Genomic DNA, 19,161 nt, shown 5'->3' with positions numbered 1-19,161 from the left:
ATTTCCTTCAGGAACCTTGGAACACTTTATGGACAGTAACTGATGCACTGCCTCTTAGGAGAAGAAAAGAGATATTTTATTACACACTAGCTCTACAATCTACATATTAAAACAGCCTTGGAACACGGTTGGATGTGATTCGAAGCAGAGTGTGTTCTGACAGAGTAAAGAATGAGCTGGTTTAACTGATGCCACTCAGGATACATCTGAAGGTTAAGCAACTACAGATCTTGGCTAATCTGCTGTAATCTGCTGTTGGTAAAAGGATGGCTGCATTCACATTCGTAGCACACTGCACATGAGTGCCTAGGAATAAAGCTTTCACATTTCTTCATGTCAGTTCTTCTGGGAGGAAGCCATGTATCTGTTTATTTACTTCTACCTCCTAGTGAGTTTTTTTGAAGAAGTTCATGGCTTTTGTCCCTCACAATGCACTTGCGTTTACCATGGCAGAAGCGATGGCACTGGAACAAGGTATCTATTTTATTATTTGTTATATAGGGTAATTTATAAGGAAAAGGGTAGAAGAAATTGGAGATAACATTCTCAGAGATTGCAAATTAGTTCTAGCATAGTTGAAACGAAGGCATATTTTGCATTAGTGTTCTATGGCTAGCAGCATTCCTGAGCAGGAGCAGATGGTGATTATGGCTTTGTACTTAGCAAATAGCTACTCTATATCTTCATTTTTTTCAGGAGGCAATTTATTTCTGCTCCATGACATTCCTGCTATTGCAATGTCATTTCTATTTCTACAAACTAGTTAACTACTGTAAGGTGATTCTGGTTTAAATAAATACAGTAGTTTCTTTTTTTTTTTTTATTATTTTTTAATCTGCAGTAAATCATGTAATTTTTGATAGTAAGGAGGTTAATTTGAAATGTGGTGACCTGGTATTGTCATGTCAATTTTAGGAGATACTCTTTGTCATTGCTATTTATTGTCACAGCCTATCTGGTATAAAGCTGCACAAGGAAAAAGTAAAATAAAGGAATAATCTAGAGAAAAGGAGGAGAAAATTAAGGATAGACTTATAGAGGGTAGGGGAATCTTCAAGCTAGTATGTGCAAACAATATATGCCAAAAAAATTGATTCCTGAAATCAAATAAGTGAAAATGCTGAGAAATCCCATTTCACTGAAATCATTGTGAGCAGAAAGTTCCTGTCATCTCTATAAAGCAAGTAATTTGTACATAGGCATCAGAAAGAGGGCTAGAAAGCTCTTCTTTACTGAGTTTTCATTGGTATATTTTCAATTTTCAGTCTATTCTGAAAGGTAAGTATAGAAAATACTTTGAATCTTCATCATACAGAAAAATTAGAGATTAGTAATCTTTGTTTTGAATTTTAATAATTTTAATACGGGGGCATGCAGTTCACACTTGAGATACCTGCATGTATTATTCCTTGTACAATGGCTTCTGTCTTTCATTTGCCAATAGAGTGAGGGGTGGATAGATGGTGGTGCTTACATACTTTAGAATCGAGGAAATCTAGGTTTAATGTGAAAGGATCAGTTCTGCTTTGTATTCTTTTTGTCTTTAGAGACTCCATGTTTGTGGAGTTTGTTCAACTTTCAAATGCAGAGGACTGTTCTTGATCTCAGTGTTCTTTGTTCTGGTAGTAAACATTTCTGATAAATAAATGCAAATATGTCTCTCCTTTTTTTTTTTTCCCCCCTTGTGCTAGGTCTGTACTCTGTAATGACCCTGACATGTATGAGATCCCTGTGAATATTCCTGTGGATACTGTAAAACTTCGTATAGAGAAAACTGTCATACGAAGGATTCCAACTGAAGCCTTTTACTACCTGGTAGATCTCAAATACCTGTGGGTCACTTACAACTGTGTGGCCAACATTGATATCAGCAGCTTCTATAACTTGAAACAACTGCATGAGCTGAGGCTGGATGGTAATCTGCTTTCAACTTTCCCTTGGGAATCCCTGGCAGAGATGCCCAACTTACGGACTCTTGATCTGCACAACAACAAAGTGACCAGCATTCCCGCTGATGCTGGCCGCTACCTGAGAAACCTCACCTACCTGGACCTATCCAGCAACAAGCTGACCACCTTGCCATCAGACCTCATGGACATTTGGCCCCCCTTCTCAGGAGCTGTCATGTCCAAGAACACAGACATTCTGGTGACGCAGAGAATAATTTTGGGTATGTTAAACAGCCCGTCTCATTCCTTATTGAAATATACCTAAACATTAAATTGAAAGTGAGAGTTGTTAGGGCACCAGCCTTGGATGCAGGAGAAGGGGTTTTTACCCAGGTCAGACTTCTGGTTTACTCTGCTATTATTTGTTTATTTTCTGTTGGTAACAGAAAACCGTGAAATTAAGATAGTGACCTCCATGTGTGTTGTTACCTCAAAGTTATAAAACTGAAGTAAAAGCTATGAGAATCCAGTCTGCAGGAATGCAGGCCATTTGGAGTATTCAGTAGCTATATAAATGCATAACTTAAATTGTGTTTCTGGTGACATTTCCCTCATCTCTGTATGTGTTTGCAACTGTAAGCATGTCCATTTGCAATAGCTTTTTCCAGAGGCTCACAGGCCAAGCAAGTAGCTAGAGCTGATCCTCATATAAAGCCTGTCCTGTGGCATAATGCTGCAGGTGGTGTTGGTGGCTCAAAATAGGGCAACTCTGCTCTTCCCGGGACCTCTGTTGACCTTGCATTACTCTAAAGCTGACTAACTATCCTGAAGGTTTTTGCCCAATTTACATATTGAATATGAGAGAACAGGAATGTGATCCCTACATATCCACGGTACTTTTTATAGTGTTTGAGGTAAATATTTAAGAATAATTTGATCAGACTCTGATTTTTTTCATCATTTGATCCCTTTCTCTAGTACGCAATTGCATCAGTTCTGTTTGTGGCACTGTGCTTTATCTTAACCTTATCTCCACTTCCTAGTCTTGCCAGGGTAACTCCTTTCTTTTCTTCAGTCTCAGGCTGGAACAGTTCTATCAGTAGTGTTCTTTTCTGTCTTTTCTAGTGTTTACACGTAAATGCATGTTTTGATGTTTTTGTAGTGCAGCAGGTGGAAGGGAGGAAAACCAGCTGGCTGTCTCTACTGCAGCAATTCTTTAAGGACTGGTAAAGATCTGTCCTGCATTGTACTGCCCCGTATTTCCAATTTCTTGGTCTAAACCCCCACAATCCACTGTTCATTTGTTCAGCTGCTTTGTTTCACAGCAGAAGCTGCAGCTTGAAACTCTCATTCAGATCATATTTTTTATGAGTAACTTAATAGATGAAAGTAGGCTTCATGGCTTCATAAGCCTGATAACTGTAGGCTTGCATCATTAAAGGGTTTTCTTTTATTCAGGATTGAAAAAAAAAAGAGCAAAAGCTGTAAAAGTAATTCCATCTCAGTACTCCTTTCCCTGTCCCCGCACTGAAGACTACAGGAGGCTGTAAAGTGGGAGCTGACTGTGCTAGATTTAATCATCATGATCTCCTGTGGGAGTCCATGAGGTTAATTGGTTTTCTTGTCTTATATAGTCCTCACCACTTGAAAGACACAACAAAAGGAACTAAAAAAAAAAAAAAGAAAAAGAAAAAGAAGCTAAGAAAAAACCCCAAACCCAAGTCAAAAAAACAAACACCAAAAAAATCCTGAAACCTCACACACTCTTCTCTCCCCTTAACTCTGGAACCATCTGCAGGCTTCCTTGGTGCAGGCACTCTTCCAGCCTCCTGTAGTCCTGGCAAACCCTCTGGTGCCAGCATTGAGTTCTTTGGGGGCTTGGGATGTGACCTTTGGACCATTTTCTGTTATGAAATACAATCGGGTTTTAACACAGATCTCCAGAGGGTAACACACACTGGGTTTAAACAGAACCTTGCTTCTCTTTTTTTTTTTTTTTTTTAATGTTAGGTGCTAAGGGAGGCTCTGTGCAGCTATTATAGATTTGCACCTGAGAATACATAATGCCAGGTAGTACTTTCCTTGTGTTACATTGAGTAAATCTACCTTAGATAAGCTGTGAAGGAATTAGGTGGATTTTTTTTTCATTGACATCATAGTTTTCTGAGGAGTGTATCCCAAAGCAGACAGACAGTGCTTGCTACATGAGGAACTCTGTAGTGAATAAGAAAACGTCCCCTTTCTCTGGAGATTAGAAAGTGCAATGCTCTTTGTGTCATGGGTTATTTTGACAAGTTTATTTAGACTCCACTGAGTATTAGTGCTTCTTTTCTGACACCCCTCCTGTCTCTATTGGGCTTGCTGGAGCCTGAGGAAGAAGAAGCGCATCCCATAGATACTCTCCTCCTGCTCTGAGCTACAGATAGGGATCACAGAGGTATGTGGTCAGGAAGGACCTAGCCTGCTGGGATACAGATCCAGAGAAACTGAGCCATTCTGGTAAAGCCAGTGCTGTTCTTAAAGCCTGTGGCCAGACCACCCCAGAGCCTTCCGTAGTAACCTCCTCCAGTGCTTATCTATCAGGATAGTGAGAAAGTTTCTCTTAATATCTAACCTCAATCTCCCTTACTGCAAACTAAGCTGATTACCTCTTGTCCTATAGGGCATGGGCATACAGAAAAAGTAATCACCATCTCTTGTAGTAGTCTTTCATAGGTTTTCCTTCCCTGTTTGCCATCCTAACTAACCACACCATTTCTTTCACCAGCTTCTAATATAATATGAAGGTTTTTGGGGGTTTTTTGGTTGATTTTGTTGTCGTTGTTGTTGTTTTGGTTTTTTGTTTGTTTGTTTGTTTTGTGGGCTTTTAAATTTTGTTGTTGTTGTTTCGTTTTTGTTTGGATGGGATTTTTTTGCTTCGTTTTGGTTTTGTTGGGGTTTTTTGTTTGTTTTTGGTTTGGTTCGGCTTCTTTTTTTGCTGTGTGTGGTATTTTTTTTTTTTTTTTTCATTTTCTACCATAGTTACTGGTTCCATTTGGACTCCTTTAGGTTTAAAAAAATGTTTCTCTTAAAATGTGATGACCACAATTGCATGGTTTGATGCTCAAGAGTGTCCTATGTGCTCCAGCCACTCTCTGTGGGAGCATTCAGCCTGACCTATGTACCTACATGGAATGGTCACAGCAGCCAGAACTCTGCTGGAAGCTGGGACCCAGAGTAAATAAATGCTGGTTTTGTCTAGTCAGGAAAACAGCAGTCAGATTCTAATTAGTGTAATCAATTATGGCTTGAGCTGTCTTTTGTCCTGGTTCTGTCAAAACAGGATTGTCACTTGTGTGTAATTAACAAGATCAAAACTAACAAGACCCTAATCTCTAATGTTTGTGCAAATGTATTTTTTAACACCAAGAGGCAATTTTATCTTCAGTGTCTTGACTGAACACCAAGATGGTTGCACATATGAGAAATTTCAAGTTCCCCATGTTTGCTTCAAGGACTCTTGGAGGAGCCAAAGACTACTTTTGCCAGAGGACTGGTGTGTTAGCATCCCCGTATTCCAGTTCATCATCTCTGTACTAAGAGGTTTGGGTTTTTTAACTACCTCCCACTGTATGATGTTCCTCTGTGTGTGCATGGTGCTAAATGAAAGAAGGTTAGGGAATATGGCCAAGTGGCTCACTCTGGCTCTCATCCACACAGTTTAGGGCCAGCTCTCTTTAAAGCTGACTGTCTGTTCCACACTTCGTAAGATTTAGCCCTTGGTTCTCTGTGAGCTCTACAGGATTCTAGAGTGACTCTAAAATGTAATTCTGGGGGTGGGGATGTTTTTCCTTCAGTCTAACCTGCCTGAATTTATGTGAGAATTGCACTGGAAACTGTTCAACTGGGCTTTTGTAATATGAAACAGCAGGGGTATGTTGTATGCCTGAAGGGCTGACAGACATGCAGAATCGTTTGGAGGTACAAAGCCTGCTGCACTTGCATCGGGGGCAGGACAGAGGGGAGCCACCCTTGGTGCGCTCTCATCCATAAGCCTATCAGGGAGCAATCCCTGGAGTGTAAACTGTCCCTGGACCCATGTCTAGCTTTGCCTTGGAAAGTGCTCTTTGGAACAGCTCAAAACAAAGCTGTGGAGTGAGCTGAAAATTAAACAGGGCAAATGATTGGGGGACCAGTGTGTAAATTCATCTGGCCCTCTTGGTTACCTCTGGAGCCATAGCCTAATACTTTGATCCAAATCACAGCTATGTTTCAGCACTGGCTGCTGTACAGAGATTTACATTTCTGGCAGGAACGATGGCAGTAGCGTTTTCCGTATGGTGGGCTCTGGTGAGTCACTGAGAGGAACAGAAGAGTCCAGCATTTGACAGAGTGGCAGTTATGTGAGATCTTGCCTCTGTTATGTGCAGAGGTGGCAGAAATTTGGAATGCTGCAGGTCCATCAGGCTCCCAGCTGTTATGCAGAGCCATTGGGTAGATACTGCTTTTCCTGAAACTACTCCCTAACCATTGCCATGTGACACAGTGTTGGATATGGAATTTGCTGTTTAGAACCATGGATCAAAATGTGTAGGTTCAGTTGGAAAGAGCCTGGGGTAGGCTGGCCCAAGCTGTGGCGAATATTTCTATCAGCCTGAAACTTGAATATTTTACATCTTGCTATTTTGCAGCAACTGAAAAAGCAGTGTGCTACACAAGTTATCGTCTGAGTCTGGTTACTGATTTACAAAGGAAATTTTGCTCGTAGCTAAAGTCCATATTGACACAGCACAGGGAAACCCTGCTACAAAAGACTACAAAAATGTGCATGCACAGACACACATACACGTAAGTTTGCCGTTGTACATGCAAGCACACATACAAATGTGTGAGAGTAAATATAAAATATGCTAAATCTAGAATAAAGGGTTAGAAATATTCTAGAAAAAGAGTAATTAATATTAAAATAACACTGCATTGGTATATCACAATGTATAAATATTTATCAATGTTTGTTTTCTTGGGCTAGTATTTCTTTCTCAGATCAACAAGCTGCCTTGATATTTCTACAAATAATCCAGGGTTTATAAAGACTTTCTCTTTCCTCAGACACATGTGCCATCAGAGCTTTATCATTATTTTCATTTTTGCTTCTTAAGAAATTATTTTTTTATTAAAGCTCCCTAATCTTTTCCATTTTCCTATTTTCCCCCCCTTTTTAACCTTTTCCTTATTTTTTAACGTGTTTGTTTTCACTTCTAACATCCTGTCAACACAAGCTGTTAAAGTTCAAAATGCCCCTTGTAGTTTGGAAACTAGGTTTACATTCACATTTCTGTTCTCTTCAACACTAACTGAAGTACAATGAAATTCAGCGTTTTGTCTTGCTTCCAACTCAATAGTGCTTTCATCTTTTCACTTTGGGAATTCACACGACTTGACAATTTACAATGGCTAGAAATAATGTGAATTCTGTCAGATATTGGCAAGACACAGATAAACAGAAGGGTTGTGCCATGGAGGCAAGGAAGGAACTCCTGTAGCTGTATATATTTTGTGTATTTGTATAAGTCCTGCTTCTTTAGGCAGTTGCACAGGAATCATAATGGATGGGGAAGATGAGGTGACTGACTGACATAACTTTTCCTTCGCCCTACACACAGATGGTCAAACCTGTGTCCCAGGCTGGACTAACAACCATCCAGTCTAGGGACTGTTCATTGTTGCTTCATCATTCCTTTTATTTTGTCAATTTCTGATACCTATTTTACTGACTTTGGCTTTTCTCCAGGACACTGGGAGGATATGAGAGCTATGTAGGTATACATATTAGGCAAAGTTCCTTCACTGAAAGTGGGGTCAGGGAAGTGGTGAAATCACCGTTCCTGGAGGTATTTAAAAGATGTGTAGATGTGGCACTCAGGGACATGGCTCAATGCTGGACTTGGCAGGGCTGGGTTAACAGTTGGACTTGATGGTCTTAAAGGTCTTTTCTAATGTAACCATTTTTTTGGTCTATTTCAAAGGCTTTTGAGTGCTTTGAGTAGGTTAGAAACAATAATAAACCCCTTCCTTTCCTGCCGTAAATTTCTTAACATAGTGAGAAAAATCGACCCCTTACAAGCGAGAAGAAAAAGAAAATGACAGGAGTATTGTCTATAACTACAAAGCTTCCCTAATTGAAAAGATGAGCACAAATAGTTGCATACATGTGCTTGATTGAGCAGAATTTTCATAAGCACAAACAGTTGATGTGTCTAGATATGGAAAACATTTGGATAGTATCTTTTCTCCTTATGAATATATGTGTGAAGTTTGCAGACAAATTTTTATATTTTGGAGAATTTTTGAGGAAAAGCAGTTGCTGATGCACTTTCCTTTGACTTCTTCTCTGTTCCAGCAAATAATAAGCAGTGAATAGATGTAAAATCTCTTCTGTCTGCAAGGGGTGAAATTGGATTGTGATGTCAAAGTCATGGAATCTCTTCAGGTCAAGTCTTGTTTTAAAGAGCAGGGATTAATTGGGGTTTACCACAGTTTTAACCAATCACTACCATTATGCTCAAAATAACCTAATCTTGGTCTGGTGATAAAAGGAAGAAGTAGTAAAATATTCATGTATTGTTTCATTGGCAGTTTTTTTCCAGAACAAACCCCATGATTTTTCCAAGAGCTGTTTCGATAATTCTTAACAATACACACTGAACAATATTAGCAGGTGTTTAAGGCTCTTTCTTTCTTTTAATACTGGTTTGACTTACATGACTTGTCTATTATACTGATCAGTAAATTGAGTAGTGAGGGGTCCTTGCATACCATCTTTATTTCAGGCCATAAGTTTTGTTTATTATTAGTACTCAGAAAAAATAAGAAAGGCATACCCAAAAGTGTAAGTCCAGTAAGAAAATACTTGAACTCCTGAGTGATATGCTGGGTTGTATTTTACCTGGTGAAGCCATTGTTGCTCTGTGAAAGTCAACATAGTGGAATAATCAATAGCAGCTGAGGATTTAGACTGATAATCCTCAGAAATGGCTATTGTCTTTCAATATAATAAGTTCACGAGGAGGGAAAAGCTTCTAATTCATAGACTGGAACCAAGAAGCAAATGTTTTTGTCCCTGACAGAAGAGAGAGAGCGTTCCTATATGCCATCATAAAAATATTGCAGTCATCATGGTGTTTTGTGATCCTTCCTATTTTCTACTCTTCTGTTATTCTTCTTGAATATATTTCAGAGGCTGTACTAAATTGAAGCCAGGCTTGTAACAATATTGGTGTAGTTCAGAGCCAGATAAGAATTTTGTTGGCATAAACCTTTTTCTCCTTAGTCTTTATCCCTTCTTTTCAAGGGGTAGAGATGTTGGTGTAAGCTCTAAACTCTAAAACATCGTGCTCTCCTCAAGCATTGAAAAAGAGGGTCAGGGAAGGTTAAGCTGTAAGAGCCCAAAGAAGGACTTATAGCAGAGGAGAGTGACCTGAAGTAATATCCCTGAGAAGCTGTCTTTCCAGTAGGCACAGGCAGGTGAAAATATATCATCAGTCTTAAGACATCTTTTCAAAATGTTTCTTTCCTAGATAAATAGCAAAGTTAAGCACAGGTAGTGCCAGCACATCACTATGCTCCTGTAAACTTCTGTGAAGATGATATTTAGCTTAATAAACTTCGATACTGTTCTCCCTAACCTCTGAAAATACTCCCCCACCAATCATCTGAACAAAAAACACAAGTTGAAAGAGAAAAGATTAACTCAGAATAGGTCCAGGACTGTCCTTGATTGTATTTGGTGGTAGTCATGTGTCATACTGTAATCACAATATCCATATATTGACTGACAATGTTTTTTTTCCTTTCCTCTCTTCTCTCCCTGCCTCAGGTTTTCAGGACAACCCATGGTTTTGTGACTGTCGCATTTCAAAGCTAATTGAATTTTCCAAAATTGTGGACACCTCTGTTGTACTTCTTGATCCATTGGTTTCATGTAGTGGTCCTGAGAACCTGGCAGGAATCTTGTTCCAGAGAGCTGAGTTAGAGCAGTGTCTTAAACCATCTGTGATGACCTCAGCAACAAAAATCACCTCACCACTGGGCAGCAATGTCCTGCTACGCTGTGACGCCACGGGGTACCCAACACCACAGCTCACTTGGACTAGGTCAGACAATATTCCAGTGAACTATACAGGTACAACTACTCTTTTATAGGAAATGGGAGTACCAAAAACTGTTGGGTTGCTTGTACTTTGAGATCATTGTAGTGAGTAACAGTGGACCATGTATTGCACCAAGCTGGTAGTCATATCTGTGCAATGGTTGTTATGAAATTCTTTGTCTAGTTCTCAGTCTTAACAGGTCCAGCAGAGTGTTTTGATTCTGGATGTGGTCTGTTACAAGAGCAATGTGTGTGGAAGGCAGAAATGGTTGAAGTGGGAGAAGGATAAAGGAAAATGGAGGTTGGGTTAGCTGAACCCTAACTCAGAAGCTGGAAAGCAGAAAGGAGAATTTGTTGCTGGAACGTCTGTTCGAAAATGTTAATGTTGAAAAAGCCAGTGAGGCCATAACTGAACCAGTTAAAACTCAGCATTGTAAACACAAGATTTTCCAAATTCATGTTTTCTATGTTATTTGCAAATGTTGCAAGGCTGTCATTGTCTGATATCGTTCTAGCTGCTATGACAGATACTTACGTAGTAACTTAAATGTAAAAAATGCTACTTGCTAATGCCAAGGAGTTAGCAGTTATCATAGGTCTGATGAAGGTAAGAGTACTGAAATATCTTAGGACAAAGGTAATTTCCAATAGTGTTTTAAATGGGTTGCACGATCAGTGTCACGTGAAGTCAGTGGGTCTTGTATTTGAGAGTCAATAGCAACTTTAAGACATTTGATTTCACTTTATGTGGTTTTGTTTTTCTTAGTGAAACTGCAAACTATATTCTAATTACCAGACATTTGTTTCCATTTTGACCGAAGCTGAGCACTTTTATTAATAATAGAGTATGGCTGGGAATTCCACAGTTTGTTTTGGAAATGTGGTTTAGTTTTGGGGTTTTTTTGTTGTTGTTGGGTTTTTTTGACTGCTTGTTTTTAATTTTTAAAATTTTCATACATGTGATTCCTTCTGGCAGAAAGGGAAGAAGTAGTCCAATAATGTTTACTTCCTCTTTACTTCCCATTCATAATGTTTTACTTTCTGCATTTTCCCATAGTAATTCAAGAAACTCCTGGAGAGGGTGTCAGATGGTCCATAATAAGCTTGACAGGAATTTCATACAAGGATGCAGGAGAATACAGATGTAAAGCCAAGAACTTGGCAGGAATGTCAGAAGCTGCTGTGACTGTCACAGTGGTTGGTGTAGTTACTACAACTCTGTCACCACAGAAGTATGGAAGGAAGCCAGAGGCTGAGAGGCAGAATACAACTCAGGAGGAATCCAAGCAGGAACCCGAGAGGACAACCACACCTCTTCCCACCACACCAACCACCACGGCTCTGGTTAGCACTGAAAGATCAACCAGCATGACATTTACTGACAAAAAGCAATCCAGGCTCATGTTAGATGGAAGGAAAATTTCAAAGGCAGTGACAAATGGGAACAAAAAGCAGACTGGAGATTTAAGCAAGAAAGGTGAGGATACTTCATTGAATACAGCAGGTGTGGCTGAGCAAAATGTTACTGTGAAGGACCTAAGAGTAATCAGTGAAACTGATGAAAGGGTGACCTTAACTTGGAACACTCTCAGTGCCACAGGCAATTCTGCTGTGACTGTGTTATACTCCAAGTATGGTGAGAAAGATATGTTGCCTCTCAGCACTGATTCTAACAAAAACAAAGTCACAATTGATGGTTTGCAACCTAGTACTCAGTATATGGCATGTGTCTCACCCAAAGGGGTGCCACCTACAAAAGAGCAGTGTGTTGTTTTCTCCACTGACGGGTTAACTGATGAAAGCAGCTCTCAGTTTTCTATTCTGATAGTGGCCAGCAGTGCAGCATGCGTGGTTATTTTACCTCTGATATTTTTCTTACTCTACAAAGTTTTAAAACTTCATTTAAGACCAAAATCTGCAAAGGAAGCTGAACTTGCAAAAGAGACCTATGTGCAATTTGAAACAGTGTCGCTGAAGCCTCGAACGCTGAGTGCAGGAGACCAGCTCTGGGCACGAAGGTACACAGATGAGTCAGAAAGACTTCTCCTTTGCTCTAGGTCAAGCATGGATTCTCAAATGACCTTCAAAAGTGAGGGCTCCAGGTCTGAGTATCTGTGTTGAAGGGTGAGGGTGGAGATGAAATAAATAATAGGTAAAATTACTTCAAAATGATGATACTGCATGTGGAAGCAGGTTGATGCTAGATGATGGTCAGAATACATTATCTGATGTAGAGTTTTACTGGATGGTGGTGGGTAGGAGGGAGAATAGACGAAAAATATTGCCTGTTTATTTTCTTTGTTTTCATGTTTGTGATTTTGGATGTGAAGAAATGATGTTCTTCCAAAGAAAAATACAGCATGAAATGGTTCCCTGGGTAAAGATATTCTATGTTTTTATTAAAACATTCTGTTTTCTCTTCCCTCATTTCATCACATGGTGTGCTAGTTGCATGTATCAAACATGAATCTCAATTTTCTTGAAAGCTATGTACTTCAAAATTTTAGAAAAACAGTTTTAGCTACTTCTATTGGGGTCAAAACTTTATGTGAATATACAAGTTTTCTTCTGATGTTAGCTTGTGCTTTGAGGTGTTATACAGCTGTTCGTACAGTATCTTGTGTTGAAAGTATTCTCATGCCGGTTGAGACTGAAGTCACAGTTTATGGACTCTTGAGAGGTACAAAACACATTGTATTGTCATTTTGCAGACGTTATTGCAAAGGGCAAAGAAGCTGCTTTAGTGTCCTGAAGCTCAGGTAAGATACTATGAGGTACTCAGAGAGACACTAGATAAAAATGTTAATTTACATCAAATGATCTTATTGCAAAATCTCAGCCTTAGAATTTACTTGGATGTGTCTGTCCATATACCTCAATTTCAGAAATCTCTGTACAGAAAATTCTGTGGTACTGTGTAATACCACACACAGTCTTAAATCTATATATTACACAGATATTGCACAACATTATGTACTACACTGCATTAATATAATACATTTCGAGATACAGCAAGAGGAGTTTTTTCCTCAGGTCATGTTGGATGTGAAGTTTAATGAGCATAGTGAAAGTTAATTGTGAGTATGCTTCCCGATGTTTAAAAATCAGGAATTAATAGTAACAATGAATTCAGAATGGCCTATTAATCTTAATAATGAATAGTCTGTTCTGGGGCTAATTTTTTTGATGCCTGAAGTAAATAAGAGAACTTTCGTTGTTCTAGGTTCAGATATTTTGTTTCGAAGTATGTATGAATTGTGAGCCACAGTTTTTCCTTAAAATTACAGCTGTGTTCTTTTCTTGGACCTTTCTATGCCTAGAGGAACTGGGGGTTTTTTGCTAGGAAATTGGAAATCTACACATTCCAGAGGGAGAAATATTACTCAAAGCTACAAACCAAAGCTTAGTTTGTCAGCTTCAAAACAGTGGCATTTCTCAGTGTCACTAATGTAGGATGAAATTTTGCCTGCTGGAATGCTGATGAGCCTATCTTGTAAGGCCTGGCTTCGTGAGAGGAAAACATTTTGCCCAAAAGCCACCAGCATAAAATCATGGTGGGAAAGGAGCACACTGAAAAATCTCTGTAGTACCTACACCATGGTGTTCAGTGACCAGGATTAGTAGAATGAGTATTTGAGACTATGGGAGCTGTAAAAAAGAAGCATGTGAGGTGTTCAAAAGTGCAAAATTAGCTTGCCCGCTTAGAATTAGCCTTGGTATTCCTTTCTGTGTTACAATTATGTGCGGTTACAAATCAGTCTTTCTTCTTTTTCCATGAATTATTTGGATTGCAATGAAAATGGTTTTAGCTTTTTAAGAGGAATATTTTACTTTGGCAGGGTTGTTTTTTTTTTTTTTTAATTTAGGATTTTTTAGGGAAAACAGATTCTTTTTGTGTCAAAACCAAGGTTCATCTGACAAGTTAATGGCAAACCAAGTTTTTAACAGGACCTGAAGCGTTACAATATCTGCCTTCTATTTTCCTGATAGACAGTATAGTTGGTAGTTGTTGAAGGTGTTTCCAATTAAAACCACCATGTTTGTTAATGAGAATGATTGTTTTAACTTTTCTTTTTTTCCTGGAAAGTATTTGATTTCAGGTTTCAAAGCTCTAAATCTAGTTCTGAAGATCAAAAGTGGTATCACCTGACTTGTAGGTGATACATCAATATGTTGAACTGAGGTGGTGCACAGTTTGCTTGAGAGAGCTCACTTGTGAATGTTAAACCTTTTGGTTTGACTAATCCTTGTGGAATTAGCATGTCCTAAAGTTAGAAATTAATCTCTGGCCCCATGGGCTATCAGTATATCAAAGATGGAATTTACTATAAAGAGAATGTTCCTTCAAGAAAACATGTTATACATAATTTTTTCCACAGTTCTTGAGGCAAAAGTTACGTAATTGAGACATGCTTCTGTAACTCACATCAAAACACCAAATGTGCTGGGGAATTTTGGTAGGAATTTGACACAAAGGGCAAATGACACAATAAAGATGTTTGCACTGTATCACGCAGGATTGGTTTAATTAAAGAGCTGAAGAAATACTTTGCTAACAGATGTAATTTTTTATTTTGTCAATTGCTAATGATGGAATCATTGTGAGATAGATTTTGTCACCAATGATCATTTGTACAATGTCTTCTGAAATGCAGTGCTGGATCAATCATCAGTATGAACAATGATGACTTTAATCTGTGCTTGCTTGGTAGGAGCATTTGGAGAGGATTTAACCCATGTTTATGTATCACCTTTCATATATTTTGCACTTTGTTTTCTGAATTCATCCTGCTTTTCACCAAAAAGGTTAGACCTCTTTTTATACATTACCTACAATCAAAATTGGATGACTAATGAAATAACTGAGTAATGCGAGCTGAATTCTAAGTAAACCTAATTTTTACTGAGAGCTTCAGTGGGCCTTAGTACTTATGATAGTAAACCATGATCTTGGCTTCAATGTGCACTTACTAAGCCAAACTTAAGGCATCCATGCATCTATTTTAGTTCTTGCTTGCCATTGCTCACAGTGGACTTTCTATTCCTTGCACCACATCAGATTCTCATACTGTTTTCAGGCAGGGAATTAAGAGAGAAAACTCTTTCATGTGTAACATGGAAATGTCTGTAATAGCAAAACCATCAGACTTGGACTGTACCTAGGAGGCTAAACAAAGGACATTTTAAACTCAATACCTTTTCAAAGAAGTAAGTAAAATAGAAGATGTTTTGATGTGAAAATAAAAAATTGTTTTTATACAAGAAAATGTGTTTTCCTGACCCTTTTGTCTTTGTTTATAGCTTTAGACAATATGTGATGAGTGTAGCTGTGGGGGCAAAAGGAAATCTGAAAAGGAATGAGAGAGAATACAGGAAGAAAGCTGAGAAACAACAGAAGAAGGGTGATATCCTAAAGAATTCTGGGACTGTGTGCCACAAAGTATTTTGCTTGAAATTTTGCCATGACAAGGGTACTGGGGCATCTGCAGCCAGGTAAAATGATGGGTGAAGATACTGTCCTTATTGCAATGATTGGAGCACTACACATGCCCCGTTTTGACAAGGTGGGGGCAGCTATGAAATCGGAGTGTGGAACAATGGTACCGGGGAAATTTGAAGAATGCACTTGAAGCTGGCCTTGAAGTCTGCCTGTGTCCCAGTCAAAGTTGGGAGAGGTTTTTGGAGAGCATTGCCTTTGAACTGAAAAGGGGGGAGCAAGTCGCTTGTGAGTTTATTGCTAGAAAGAGAGGCAACTGTTCTGGAGAGGCTCTGAAACCAAGATGTAATATACTACAATCATCCATCTTGATCTATGATTTTCTTTTCAAAACAACCAGTTTGTTAGATTTGTGGCTGGTAGGTAAACACAAACTTGAATCTTCTTCATGACCACAGATGAGATTTCAAAATGAATCTTTTTTTAATTATCTAACTGCATGTAGATTAGAAACCTGCTGACCTGGATTCATTGTCTCACAGAATTCATTGCATTTTTCTAGGTGCTACAGAAAGCCACAGAAGTTCCAGGTCAGCACTGTCATGTTCCTTTGTTGAAAATGAGAAGTTCTCAATAGAACAGATACTTTATCTTTTATTTATAAATCGCAGAAATTTTTTTACTCTGAATTTCGAAAGATCAGCATTCCCTTCAGAGTAAAGGCCCTATTAATGTGTCATTTTGATATATCTGAACAACTCCCTTACTAAAAAGTGGAAAATCAAGCTGAAATATCAGTCTGAAACAGCCTGTATTGAGGAGATTTTTTTTACAAAGCTGTATTATTCATCAGTGTTCAAGATGGGAATCTTTTCAATCAAAAAGGCAGAAAGCAGTTATGAACAAAAGGATACAATATTTCCCACTATAGAAGTAACTGCGCTTTTCTCCAGCTTTCTATTTTTTCTGAAATAACATCCTAACCTTTTGTTTAGAAAAGAATGCGGAATTGCTGCAGCAAGATCAATAGCACCTGCCAGGTATATATTTTAAGTATATTTGTTCTAACTTCAGGTCTGGTATTTTTAAAAGACCCTTGATTGACTTAAGAGTATTATGAAAGGAGCTGACTGTGCAAACAACTACAACTAACCTCTGATAATAACAGAATACCAGTTCACTGACAGTGTATGAATGTCTACATTTTGCAGAAGAGGCTCTGGCAAGAAAATACCTTATTCTAAAATATGGTGAGCTATCAAATATTCAACACACCTTTTTTGAGGAAGAGTCAAAGGAATTTGGTAGTGGTGTGGTTTCTTGGGTTTTTTTTGGTTGGTTGGTTGGTTTTTTGTTTGTTTGAGGGGTTTTTTTTGTTTGTTTTTGTTTTGTTTTTGGTTTTTTGTTATTATCCTTAACTAAGATCTGGAACTAAGGTGAGAGAGACTTGGTGAAATGCTTATGCCCAGAGAAGGGCGAAATGGAATGTGTTTTCTTACTCGCTTTAATACAGGCGAAAGGAGCTTTATATGTGTGTGTGTTGAGGGCAGGAATAGAGTATTCCAAGGTTGTCGCCTCAGACGAAGTTCACGCAGTTTCTTCTAAGGCCTCTGGTATGGGCTGCTGACACTTGAGAATGCTGCTGGGCTAGATGGAAAGTAAGAACAATCCAAAATGACGATTACTAGCAGTTTCGGTGCAATTCTAATTTAAATTCAATGGGTTGCTTGTTCAGTCAAATAAATGAGCGCTTTGTTGATTTTTTTTTTTTTAGTATTTTCATTCATTTAGGCACACAGTTGAGGGAAACCTCTAGCATCCTCAAAAAAACTTCTCTAATACTTCAGAAAGTAAATTAATGAACAAATCTCTAGATCAGATTCTTGCTTGACTCTCCTTTATGCTTTCTAGTTTAGTATTGTTTTAGAAAACCAGAACGAAACAATATGTATAGTCTACTTTGTATTATTTCCCAGTCTCTAAAACAGTCATACCTTTGTTGAAGAAAAAGAAAATTAAATCCAATACTGGTAAGTACTGTTTTTTGTAAGAACTAATTAATTGATTTAATTAATGATGATGAAATCCAATGCCATGGGCTGATCAGATGGACTACTGAGTCATGTGTCTCGAATTTTTTCCTGCTAATATTTGACCAAATGTTTGAGACTCCAAAAATAATTTGTACCAATTATTTTTTTTGTTTTCTAGCTCAGTCCCTTGTGTTTAAGTTCATGTGGAAGTTAAATCACAGAGAGAGAAAGAAGAAAAGACAAGCGTACAGTAAGCAGGCAGCTATATAGCATGGCAAACTAAATTCAGAATAATATTACTCTCTTTAAATGTTACTTTTCTCTTTGGATAGAGCCTTCTTCACTGTTAGACTAATCCTGCAGCGTATTGCTCGCTTCAAATTGCACATGAATGGCATCATCCATGGGTATTTTTCCAGAGCATGCTCTCAGGTCCTGGGTGACCTGTTCTGGTTCCTCACTGATTCTCCAAAAAAGAATCCTCCTTGGCGTTTCTTGTTCTCTGGTATAGAAGTGACATGATGGAGTGACTTCCTCCCTGCTGAAGCAGGAATGTGAGAACAGGAATCATAACACTCCTGCTTGTTCTGAGCATAATGTTTCATAGCTGAGGATCAGAGAAAGTAATATTATTCTGAATTCAATTTGCCATTCTCTGTAGCTGGCTGCTTACTGTAGTCTTATATTGTCCTCTTTCTCCCTCTGTGATTTAACTTCCATATGAATTTGGGCACTGCACCTTGCAATTGTAGTGTTTGCTGTTGTGTCTGGATCAATATCTCCAAAGCTCTCAATTCCTGGAGTTCTGTGTCAATTATTTGGAGTTCAGCCTAAAATCTGAGCATAGCATTTTTCAGTAGAAGATTGTGCTAAATTACTTCTCAGCACTAGGAAGAGAACTCTCTAGAATGGCGGAGGCATATTTTCATACACAGAAGTGCTGTTTATTTGTTCCTTGCTTGAGCATTTTTTACTCTCTGACAGAGGAGCAGACATTCCCTTTGGATAAAGTAATCAGCAGCAAAAACAAGGAAAGAAACATTTTTCACAAACCAGAAAAATAATGGTCTTTGTTCTGATCAGGCAAAATGATTGAATAGACACATCCAGTAGCTATATGAACTATTTCTTTCAAACTGTAACAGGAATTAATGAGGAGAGGTAAGTAATAAAGTCCCTTTTTTATTGATAGAAAAGTGACATTTTCTTGTGTCTTTGACAATGACTTAACACTAGAGAATGCCTGAATGTGGACTGGCAGAGACAAGAGTTTGTCTGGTCACAAGGTGATTATGTTTTTGGTTTGTCACTACTGAAGATTCAGAGATTTAGAAATGAAATCTGAATCAAATGGTATGAGAGAAAAAAGGGTGATTCTTAAAGCTCATTGACCTTCATAAAGAACTAGAAGAATGGTAATGAAAATTCTTTTAAGGGGTGATCAGCCAAAAGTTGTGCCAAAAAAAGGAATAATGTTAAACAATTGCTCTTTTTAAAATAAAAGACTGGAAAAGCCCAGAATCGGTGGATGAACATTTAGAAAGGTGCTCAGTATAAGCAGAACACATAAATGATAGTTTTGTGGCTGTAACATGAAACATGAATTCTTATTATAACTATCTATGTACAAGTCTGCCTTGAGGTTGAGCACTAAATTGGCACCTAATCAAACAC

General features: G+C 38.3%; 1 protein-coding gene across 1 annotated transcript; it reads left to right on the top strand.

Moving 5' to 3' along the window:
* The first annotated feature begins 335 nt into the window (after positions 1 to 335).
* LRIT3 (leucine rich repeat, Ig-like and transmembrane domains 3) lies at positions 336 to 15,284 on the top strand. The gene is made up of 4 exons (XM_010412118.3): positions 336 to 474; positions 1,692 to 2,170; positions 9,745 to 10,050; positions 11,075 to 15,284. The coding sequence occupies exons 1-4, from the start codon at positions 359 to 361 to the stop codon at positions 12,136 to 12,138; spliced, it is 1,965 nt and encodes a 654-aa protein (XP_010410420.1). The 5' UTR covers positions 336 to 358; the 3' UTR covers positions 12,139 to 15,284.
* Positions 15,285 to 19,161: the final 3,877 nt, after the last annotated feature.

This window comes from Corvus cornix, chromosome 4, assembly GCF_000738735.6.
Source record: "Corvus cornix cornix isolate S_Up_H32 chromosome 4, ASM73873v5, whole genome shotgun sequence".
In the NCBI taxonomy this organism is placed as follows: Eukaryota; Metazoa; Chordata; class Aves; order Passeriformes; family Corvidae; genus Corvus; species Corvus cornix.
The sequence above is the reverse complement of the archived record's forward strand: the minus strand, read 5'-3'. Positions and strand labels throughout refer to the sequence as shown.

What these genes read in the sequence shown, in the direction of transcription:
- LRIT3 (XM_010412118.3), top strand. Translation starts at nt 359, where the DNA reads ATGTATCTGTTTATTTACTTCTACCTCCTAGTGAGTTTTTTTGAAGAA. An exon ending in AGCGATGGCACTGGAACAAG is followed by an intron (nt 475 to 1,691) that starts GTATCTATTTTA and finishes CCCTTGTGCTAG; the next exon opens with GTCTGTACTCTGTAATGACC. An exon ending in GACGCAGAGAATAATTTTGG is followed by an intron (nt 2,171 to 9,744) that starts GTATGTTAAACA and finishes TCCCTGCCTCAG; the next exon opens with GTTTTCAGGACAACCCATGG.